The sequence below is a fragment of the Onychomys torridus genome, chromosome 2, assembly GCF_903995425.1.
Source record: "Onychomys torridus chromosome 2, mOncTor1.1, whole genome shotgun sequence".
NCBI lineage: Eukaryota > Metazoa > Chordata > Mammalia > Rodentia > Cricetidae > Onychomys > Onychomys torridus.
The window spans coordinates 104,596,619-104,607,989 of NC_050444.1; the positions used below are offsets into that span (position 1 = coordinate 104,596,619).

General features: G+C 44.1%; 1 protein-coding gene across 7 annotated transcripts in view; it reads right to left on the reverse strand.

Annotated features, from left to right (window-relative positions):
- The window catches only part of Slc24a2 (solute carrier family 24 member 2), a 224,349-nt gene extending 213,812 nt beyond the window's left edge, over positions 1 to 10,537 (reverse strand). For 2 of the 7 annotated variants that reach the window (XM_036177998.1, XM_036177992.1), the window contains exons 1-2: positions 10,270 to 10,536; positions 6,867 to 7,953 (exon numbers count right to left, since the gene is read on the reverse strand). In XM_036177998.1, the coding sequence (XP_036033891.1) occupies positions 6,867 to 7,802 (936 nt within the window). In that variant the 5' untranslated portion in view covers positions 7,803 to 7,953; positions 10,270 to 10,536. Of the gene's footprint in view, positions 1 to 6,866; positions 7,954 to 9,573; positions 9,593 to 9,927; positions 10,060 to 10,269 lie in introns of those variants that run through there. The other 5 variants (XM_036177997.1, XM_036177993.1, XM_036177996.1 and 2 more) reach the window with 5 other exon arrangements.
- Between the last annotated feature and the right edge of the window lie 834 nt (positions 10,538 to 11,371).

Consider the following 11,371-nt stretch of genomic DNA (forward strand, 5'->3'; position numbering starts at 1 on the left):
GAGAAACAAACTTAGAAAAAAAAGGGCAAGAAAAAATATGAAGAGAAACAGCAAGATCAGACAATAGAAAGTATAAGGATGTAACAGAACGAGTCCAGGTTCTAGGACTCATGGTCTAACAAACTGAGCCTCCTGTTCAAAGAAATGACTGTCAACCTGCAAAAAAACCCGAAACCCACAATGTAGCTTCATTCTGCATATGACAGACATATAGGAAACAAAAGAAGGTGGAAAATCAAAGAATGGGAAAATTAAACCTGCCAAATGCCTACAGGAAAGAGAGTCATGTAACAAGCCCATTCTTCTTCAAAAGAGATTAATTTAGTGTGTGTGTGTGTGTGTGTGTGTGTGTGTGTGTGTGTGTGTGTGTGTGTAAGTATATGTGTGTGGAAGCCAGAGGAGGGCCACAGGTGTCCTCCTCTATCACTCTCTGCCTTTTCCTTTTGAGGGTCTCCTCTTGATCCTGGGATTGCCTTTTTCTCACTAGGTTAGAAGTCAGCACACCCCAGCAATCTTCTGTCCTGCTGAGGCTGGGGTTGAAGGTGTTTGCAAACCCCCTGCAATCCTCTGCTATGCTGGGGGCTGGGGTTGAAGGTGTGTGCAAACCCCTTACAATCCTCCTGCCCTGGCTGCTGGGGTTTGGGTCTGAAGAGGTGTGCTGGACACTGGGCTTCTTACTTGGTTGCTGGGATTTGAACTTCTGGACCTACACAGCAAGAGCTCTTAACTTTTGAGTTGTCTCCCCACTTCCACACTCCTAGTTGCTTTTGTGAAAGTTAAAATGCAGACCAGTAACTAGTTCCGCTCAAAGGAGCAGGGGAGGAGAGGGGGGGCGGAAGCTGGGAGGAGGAAGCAGGGAGGAGGAATCAGGGAGGAGGGATGGAGGAAGAGAGGGGCAAGAGAATTGTTCTTCTCATTGCCAGTGAACTCAGAGTTTAAACCAGAGGAAACCAGATTACAAGGTGGTGGCCAGCAGCAATGTGGACTCAATGTATACAATGTCTGTGGTCTTGAGGCTCTCCCAAAGGCACTGACTGGTTAAAAGCACACAACAAAGCAAAGAAAATAGCAGCATGTTATATCCCTATCTAAACGAATACACAACACTCATAAAATTCTAGTTGATTAAGGATTTGTGACCCCTACATTTTCTTTCTGTTAAAAACCATGAGCAGTTTGCACATCTGCTCAGAAATACAACCTGCCTGCACACCTATAATCCCACCACCCCAGTAACTGAGCAGGATTAATGTTGCCAGTTCAGCTCTCTCACAATGAGATCAGGAAGACAGGAAAGGAGTGAGTGAGGGAGAGGAGGGAGGAAAGGTAAAAATCCTTTTATTTATGTAGTAATGGTCTTGATTTCCTTGAAGTTTGTACATCATCAGCTTTACTAATTTATATACTAAGTTTGGAAGGGCTTGAGTTTTCTAACACATTCTGAATCTTAAGCAAGTTTTGGGCTACACACGGGTGTTTACAAAATTATTTATGAAATGAAAGAAATACTTACTAAGGAATATTTATAGGATTTTAATTTTAATTTCCCCAAGGACATAACTAACAGTTTTAACTGCAAAAATTGTTGTCAACTTCCAGGAGCACTCAGGTTGAGGAAAGCAAGGTGCGCTCGGGTGACTAGAGTCTAGCTTCCCACTCTGCTGCTCCCGGCATCTTTATTTGGATCACTCCCTTGATTAGAACTCAGCTGACTTGCTGTCAGATTAGTGTGCCAAATCTAAGAAGTTAAATACCATGGACAGCTGCTTTCTGGGCCAGTGACAGCCTAGTACAGTGACACATTAAAACCAGATCTCAGAAGCCAAGCCAGATGCTCCCCCAAAATGTCTGCATGTCCTGAAAAGAGATAGCTCTGCACCCTATATCATTCAAACTTCTGACTAGCCAGCTAGGAAGGGGCCGGAAGGAAAGGGTCCTGATCATTATAACCCAAAAAATGCCTTAAATTGAAGTTGCATTTAGTACAGATATTTCTGAGCTCCTTCTAAATGGTCTCCTGATTTCAAGCAAAATTCTAAGCAATAAAAATTCAGGACAAAAAAAAGTGGTTTCAGTGGAGTTTATGATATCATGCGAACCACAGATATTCATTGTACACAACTAGATTTATGAATGTTATAACATAGTAAATACATCCCCCCAAGAGGCAGAGCAACCTGCTTAACCCAGTGAGCCACTAAAGTAAATTTGACCTTCAAGGAATGCTTTTATAAATCGAGCCTGAAATCACTCATCCTGATTCACTTTTCATTTAAGAATGGAACAGTAAAAGAAGGAAACCGACATATACCAACAAGCCACATTTGCCATACACTAGATGCTTGTTACGTAGATGGGTATAAAACCCCTTCCTGATACCCAAGGAAGTTGGGGCAGGCTTTATGGGAGGGGAGATAGAATGTGTTGGTATAAAGGGTTGGAGGGGGGAGTTGGGGATGTAGCTCAGTGGTAGAGCACTTGCCTAGCAAGCACAAAGCCCTGGGTTCAGTCCTCAGTTGGGGGCGGGGGAGGAAGGGTTAGAGGGGAGTAATGTAATAGGAAGGCTAAAGCTGGCATAGGGGGAACAGCGAACAGGGTAGAGGAGGAAGTACAGAGATGGATAAGTAACACTAAAAACCTTTCAAAAGTGACACACAGAACTTTCTGCAGTAGAAACTTCCTATTATAAACACATATACAATGAGAGGTAAAATGGAGTTGCCCATAACAGGGCAATAATACCTCCACTAGACACCATAGCCTATCAAATAAAAAGCCCAGCACCAGGAATGAGTTATTTCTTTTGGAGTCATTGGCCATAGAGGTCTCATGGACCCCCAAACATTACATGTTATTTCTCATGCTTTTGGCTACTCATCACAACTGGACTGTAAGATACTGTTTCTGAAGACACCATATACTTGAGTCACAGAACATAGAGAAATCAAACTGCTTCTGACCTGGAAGCTTTATCTCTACTAGCTAGTTTTCATAGTGCTGATAAGCTGTAGGCATGCTACCAGAGAAAACTAATAAGTAATTATACTCATCTATGAACCTGTAAGCTACAATAATGACTGGCCTGGCAAGACATATACATTGGTATAATTATGGCATTAATATCATGGGAGTAACCAACCCCCTTTTTTATTAGATTTTATTCTCCCTCCCTAAGATGGAAACCTATACTTGGCACCATTATACAGCCAAGAGCCTGCGGCTAGATAAGATAAAGGCCCCAGAGTACTTACTACTATTATTTTGCTAAATGGACAGAGTATTAAACCAACCCTTAATGACTCATTATTATACATATAGGTCAATGCATCTTTCAATCCTCATCTGCATCTTTCAATTTGCAGTAGATGGTGATTAACACAGAGACCCCAGCTCTCCATGGTGGAGAGAAAAAGAGACTGAAGAATGATTGGCCCTAAAGAGAACATATGTTCTATATCCCTTTCAGGGGAAGACCACACCTCCAAGAAGATTTGGGCAGCACAAATTGGTCTTTAAGGATTAAAAATGAGGATACAAAGTTGGGTAGGTAAGAAGAGGGGGTAGAGCCAAGAAAAGTTAGGAGGGATAAATGTGATCAAAATATAGTATACGGAATTCTCAAAGAACTAATTTAAAAAAACAACAGCAAAACCTTTCTTGCCTGGGCCTCTGTATCATGTCATGACACTATGCAACTTTTTGAAGAGGGTAGTGGTATCACCAAAGGAAATTTGAAAACAAACGAACAAAAATAAAACCTGAAAAACACACATGGGGCAGTAACACTTTAGGAAAAGAATTCCCAAATTCTCTAAGTTCACAGCCCATTGCTTCCTGGCACAGATCATCCATCATGGAACCAAATTAAGATTTCCAACTTCCTTATTGAAGTGAGTCATTTGAAAGTCAGTTCACTGTGCTGAGCCCAGAAGAGCTGATTAGCAAGGACCATTTGATGATCTGTGTGAGATTATCTAAAATGTGTTTTCTCCATGTTCTCAAACTATCCTGCCCCATAATTGCACAAACAAGGCAAGGAGGTGAGTTTGCACAGAACATGCTAGTATTGGCTCTCTAGATACTTATATAGTACACTTCTTCCTACGGAGATGTCAGTGAGCTACCTTCGGTGCGGGGACTCTCTTTCTAAGTGTCCTGACGACAACAGAGCATTGACTCACTGACTCACAGAAAGGAGCTCAAAGGGAGCTCAGCACACCAGAAGGCAAATGGCTATACTCAACCTAGCCCTCCTGAGACATCTGTGCTCAGAGCTGGGGAGCCAGCTCACAGGATTCTGAAACCTGGAAGGTGATAAGGACTGCAGTTACTTCTAAGTTCCAGCAGTGATTCCACAGAGAAACTGACAAGGTACTGTTTCCTAAAGGAAATCAGGTTCTTTTGAACCGTCCAGCTTGAAAACGTATGGATGTGCTCAAGCAAGACATAGCTCTGTTGAGAAAAAACCACCACCACCACCACCAACAACAACAACAACAAAACCCACTCCAATTAGTTATCAAATGCCAAAAGAAATGATGATTATTGAATAAATGAAAACTGTGTTGAGAAAGGACAATAAGAGAATCAACATGTGTGGAAATATTTAAGATTATAACCACTATCTTTACAATAATATTAAGCTATACTCAGAATTTCCAAATTAAAAAGAACACAGAATTAAGAATAAAATTATGTATATGAAAACCATCAGGAAAGGAATGTCAGCCCAAATTGCTGACTTATAAACGACCAGAGACGTGACATGACAATCATCTAATTAAGCAGGGAAAAGCTCTACCAGCTCTACTTTAATGAACAGATTATGACTGAGTGAGCGCACTCTGTGGCCTGCATTTAAAAAGTTATTTCCCAGGTGCAAGAAACCAGCTGCATTCCTACCCTGACTAAAATCAGAATACAAACTCTGAGTTCCAACAGCATCTGCAAATATGGCCAACACAATTTTTAACCAAGTATATCTAAGTAAAGAATGTCGACGGTAGCATTACAAAAAAAGTCCCAAGGCATAGTTCCTCAAAAGACTTTTTACTGTTGATGTCCCCAGGGTATTTCTAGGGTGCCAGACCACTTTCTTGCTTCTCAAAAATATGGCTTTTCCTGAGAACTGTCCAGTATTTTGGTTGAAATAGACCACAGACTTCTAAGCAATTCACTCAAACACACTTGAAGAAAAGTTGAGGGACATCCTTTTTGTTATTAAGGTAGAGCACAGAGCATAAAATATGCCCTTGTCAAATGCCATGAAGGGCATGTCCTCAGCTGTCACAAGTGAATGCATGCTTGCTATATATTGTGCCAAGCAACTTTATAAACTACAGCTTTCAACAAGCACACACTGAAATAAATGTCAGAAGAAATATATAGTATAAATATGTCTTGGGCCAGACAGATATCTCAACAGGTGAAGGAGTTTGTTACAGAAACCTGGTGACCAGAGTTTGATTTCCTGAACCCACATACAGATGAAAGAAGAAGCTAAGTCTGCAAAGTTGTCCTCTGACTGACACATACGGTGTGGCCCATGTACCCACCGATGACACACATCGTGCACATGTGCATGATAAAGGTGGTAAAACATTTCTCTTCTGCATGCTTTAATGTATACTCCGTCTGTTGTCTATGTAGGTATCACTAGGTATTTTCTTTCACTCTGCTTTTACTTTGTGGTTACTAGAATAATCATGATCATCAACCTAGTCTATAAAGGAATCATGCAAATTTAACTAAAACAGTATCATTTTTCTTCTCTTTAGGATCAAATCTCCTACCTCTACTCAAACATGTTTTTTTAAATATATGTGAAAATTTTCCCACATGCAAACATGGAAAGTTTCTGTTATGAACTTGGATTTTCTGTTTAAAACCACATTCAAAGATGACCTTTTTTAAAGTTAGGCTATAAATCAGAATGCTGCATAATTATGAAATTATATAAAAATTTTCTGATGCTGTTCATCTACTGTTTTTCTTTCAAAGTTATAGTTTTGTTTTCAGGTCAGTTTCTTTTAAGCTTTTTACAGATCTGCTTCCTAATTAAGCAACATTACCTCAAATTCTCCTGTGAAAGTACATTGGGTCATGTTTATTACGGTTTGCAAAATGGGCTACTGCAGTACAGAGGCAGGTGCCAGGGCTGGCCAGTGAGTTCCTTTACTGTGGAAGCTGAGCTGTTTCATATAAGACCACTCGGATCATGAAAAGCAGGCATAGGTCTGGGGTGTCACTCAGTCTTGGGGTGACTGCCTAACAATGTGAGGGGGCACGGGGTCCAGTCCCCAGCACCATGAAATAAAACTGACTTAAAGAGAAAGGGACAAATCACTATAGCCACTGTAATGAAGCCAAAATGCTGTTAAGCCCAAGCTGCTGCTGGAGGGTACAGCTCTCATAAAACAAACTTTCTCCCCTCAACATCTTCATGGAGATGGTTCTTGATCTCTACTATATGCTCATTTGAAAAACAAATCCCTGTCACATTGCTAAGAATATGTCCATAAAAACTAAATTGCTTATAAAATCACTGGGCACATTTTCCTAAAGACAAGTCAATGCTGAGTCTGCCCTGGGATGCTTATGTAACCTGTATTTACATCGTTCTTTTTAACTGTGTATTAGCTTGGAAACTTGGTAGACTTGTAGACCAATGTCCCCCAAATTATATTTTCTACTGTTATTTTCACTGGCTCTCACAAAACTGCAGTATGTAATCTGTTACCATGATAGCCCAAAGATCATTATAGTTAAAACAAAAACAAAAACAAAACCAAGCCGCCAATTGCCAAAACATCTGCATTCAGAACGATGGCTAAGAAAACCATTAAATAAAGACTATGTCCACCGACCTTTGCTTGGGCTTCTGGTGCTGTCACCTTGACAACTTTATTGCGATTTATCATTTGCTTCACCCATCCTTCTACTTGGACGTTGAACTTCATGAAAACCACATAAGCAAAGTAAGCTGTTAAGAGGAGTAAGCTTTCCCACCACATGATAACGTTATCGAGGAAAAATATGATCAACATGATCAAATCAACGATGTAGAAGGACACATCCCGAAAGAGCGGCCACCATGTCAGGTTTAATATTTCTCTAGAGAACAGTGCACACATGCCAATAACAAAGAGGATATTGAACACGGCTGAACCTACGATGGTGCCTATGCCAACATTGCTGTGAGCAATAAAGACCCCTATGAGAGACGTGAAAAGTTCTGGGGCTGACCCGCCTGCGGCCATGAAGGTGGCTCCAGCCACATCATCAGAGATGCCCAGTTTTTCAGTGATGACAGTCAAGGAAGGAACAAAGAACTCATCACAGACGATGGCTAAGGCTATGAACATGTAGATCATCCCGATGACGTGGAGGATGATGGCACCTTTTCTGCGCTCCTCCAGGGAAAAGATGTCCTTTGGGTAGTCTCCCTGCTCATGATCAGTGCTGTTCTCAGCTTTGTCTTCCTGAGAAGCAGGTGGCTGTGGGGTGTAATCTCGAATCTTGTCATTTAAATCTAAGAGAGTTCTTTGACGGTGACCCTGTGCTGCTACCCGAGGGCCACTCATATCGCTGGCTTCTCCTGGGTTGCTCTGAGTGTCTGTCTCAGTAAAGGCACTGATTGAAAGTGGGACAGTGCTCACAGCTACCAGGCCCATGACAAGGCCAATGACTCGAATTAGCTTCAGTTTTTTCCTGGCATTATAATGTCTCCTGCAGCCAGATGGTGACTCATTGGAACACCATTTCTCCAGGAGCCTGACTGTGGTACTCTGGTGCAGATCCATCCTGGGTCTTCTGGTGGATATGGTGGTCTTCACACTTCAGACTTGGCTAGATGGTTCTGTCATCCTGACCCTTGCTTCCTAGTGAATGGTGCTTGTGGCACTTCTACAATTAGGGATCCTTATTCTTCACAGGAAGATTTCACCAGCTATGCTTAAATAAAAACAACAACAAAGGTAAGTAGGTCATAAAGTCTTATCTTTCTATAAAAATAACTTTGCAGATACAATAAAGTCTTGTCCTATAGTACAATGTTCACAGGTAAGTTACCTAACTTACTCTACCCCAGTTTCCTTATTTTATTTTCTAAAGATTTCTCTTAATTGTAATTATGTGTGTCTGTGTGTGAGTATGTGCACATGTGAGTGCAGGGGTCCTTGAAAGTCCAGAAGAGGCCCTAGGATCTCCTGGAGTTGGAGGTACAGGCAGTTGTGATCCATCCAACATGGGTGTGGGGAACCAAACTCGGTTTCTTTGCAAGAGCAGTGTGTGTGCTCTTGACTTCTAAGCCAAGCCATCTCTCCAGCCCTGGGTTTCCTTATTTTAAAACTGGGGAACAGAGCTAGGGTGAAGTGTTTACTTAGCATGCATGAGACCATGGGTTTGGTTTCTCGCTACACGGGGGGTGAGTGGGGGGGGGGGGGGGGGGGGGGGGGGGGGTGGGGTTTGGGGGTTGGGTGGGGGAGAGAGAGAGAGCCAGCTGGAATTGCTTTCAGTGTGTGTGTGTGTGTGTGTGTGTGTGTGTGTGTGTGTGTGTGTGTTTGTATGTTGGGGGTGGGGAGGGTGCTGAGGATTACATCCAGCACCTCAAACACTTCAGACAATAACTCTGCCACTGAACTAATTCTCACAAACTGCTTTAAGATGATTAAAACAAAAGTAGCCCTTGAAAGAAGTGGTCTCTGCAATGGACTCATAATCACACATGTATAAAACCAAGTAAATATTTCAACACATCTAACGTTAGGTCTAGACAGCTGAGATGTGTGTAAGTATAAAAAATTTATAGGTGGGAGTCAATTTATCCATTTGAAACCATGCAACATCTTTCAGTGCTAAAATGGTCCCACTTCTTTCAGAGAAGTTCTTGACAACTGACCATTATCCATTATGTTTTCTTCTAGAACAATTATGTAATTCGGTGCATTTCCGATTGAACCTGTCATTTGGAAAGGGAGGATTGGGGAGGTAGTAATACTGCTTTCCTGTTCACATAGTTATTTTTCATGAAAGTGTCTCATATCAGATACAGAAAACCTACTCTTCAAATATTTAAGCTTACAAAAAAAATGTCCTGGAGACACAAAAAAGCTGTTTTATTAAAGCATCTAAATACCATTTTCCACTGGAGCTTTAGAACAGTAACAACCGGAAAACAAACAATAAACCCAAACCCTTTAGTCTTGTTTTCAATAGCTTAAACAAAGCTCAGCACAGTGACATGACCAGGAGGCTATTTGGAGAGCCCAAATGTGTATTTCGTAAACAACATGCAAGTTGCAGCAACACCTCTGTCCATAATATCCTCCCCCAGTATCCCCAACACCTATCCTTTATACCAGATTTGCACAGCAGAGTTTTGATTCGCTATTCCACGGAGAAGGTGAGTAAAGTACCCCACACGACTGCTCCTACAGTCAAGATTCTTTTTCTAAACAAGCCTTTACATTTCCTGTTTTTGTTTTCTTTTTCGGTGCCAAGGATTTCATTTTAGGAGCATTCGCCCAGATCACTTCAGGTGTAAAATAAGCTAATTAAACACACGCCACTTACACCCTGGGATTAGCTGGAGCAGAGCAAGACTAGCAGTCCATGCAGGCTGAGTCGTTACCGCTCCTCAGATAACCCCAGTCCATCGGATGCCGGGCAGGCTGCAGATGTCTATGCTTAGCACCCGTGATTAAGCGACTGGCAGCGCTCTAGGGATTGTCACAGTGCCGGGTCAGGGCTAGAGGCAGGGTTGGACTCCTAAGGCGCAAGATCAGCTCCAGGGTGAGCTCTGAAAATCTATTGCTCTACTCTCTGGGATGTGCCCCCAGCTGCGCCCCAACTTTACCTTGCATGATCTTAAACTTTTTCCATGGAGGGTCAATAAGAAAATAAAATGAAAGGGTAGCCGGACCCCACCTGCGAGCCGGGAGCTGCGATGCCTTTGGGATGGTGCTTGCTCCACGGCTTCTTCCCGGATAGCTAGTCGGGTGGAGGTGGGGGGGGAGCGCCTTTGCGCATCCCCTCTCTCCTAAGTCAGGCTCTTGCGGGTGCCCTCGCTCCGAGACGAGCGCGGGTGGGCCACGCAGGGGCTGGCAACCCGCGCCCCCGAGCGGAGAGAGTTGGCTAACTAGGAGCTGGGCCTGGGGCGCCACATCCGCCGCGGGGCCACCTGTGAGCCTGCGGCGCAGCAGCGCGGCGCGCACGACCCGCCTGGGGACCAGCAGCTAGGCGGCCGCAGAGCCGGAGACCCGCACTTACCCGCACCGGTGAGCAGGGCTCGCACGCCGGGCCGCTTGGGCCGCGCCTCCGCCGGCCTCCGCCTCCCGCGCCGGGGCCCGGGCTTGTGCTGGCCGTCGCCTTCGCCGGCCAGAGCTGGGCTCCTGAGGACACTGAGCAGCGGCGAGCGGTGGCGAGCTGGGCTGGCGGGCGGCGTTCGGCCCCTCCCTCTCGGCGGCGCGGGAGTAGCCGCAGCTCCGCGCCCTCCCGCCCTGCGCGCCTCCTGCGCGGGCCACGCCCGCCGTTGCCGCCTGTCAGATTTCTCTGCAGTGGGGACCGGGTCAGGGTGTGCAGGCAGGCAAGGGCACAAAGGAGAAATCGTACAGGTCCCTGCCGCACCTGGTTCCTGAAGCCCGAAAGTGCTGCTAAGTTTGGGGTCGCCTGTAGTGGGCCACCTCCTCTCTTATCATCTGCAGGGATAGTGATCTCTCTTTACTATGCAAAGGTGGGAAAGATGGTCATTAGAAAGGTACAGGCCTTGGGGCACGGTTCTTGGCCCCAGGAGGAATTCAAGCCTCTGGTTTACTAGGATGAGACACTGAAGGGTCTTTAGTCTGGCAAGGTAACCTTTTGTTACCTTTATGATGACACTATCCAAGACACTGGGTCACTTTGGTGTCCCTGACAAGACTCATGTTTTGCCTCCGATTTCCAACCCAATGCTTCTTCCTGTCTTACTTGCAAAGATCCCCTTAACCAAGAGAAACTGAGTCCAATTCTCTAGGGATCAAGTCAAGAGTCTGGGCGAATGAATAGGAAGTGGAACAAACTAGCTGTTGAGGGTAACATTTTTTAACCCGATGGATGAGGTTCCCTGGGAAACCTTAGAGGTTTTCTGTGCATTCTGGACCCTTCTTGCACTCCATCTTTCTATTTTTGCAGCCTACAAGAGGTTTACTCAGATCTCCAGGGTTGTCTTGCCAAATCAAGAGAAACCTCGGGAACCCAGAGCCCTTCAGTCTTCAACAGAGCCAGATATTCAAGGTTATTGTCTTACTAAGAAGTTAAAATTTTCATTTTGAAAGTCATGGGCTGAACTTAAAAAGAAAACACACCTTTACTTTTTGTTCTGGGAAATTTCACA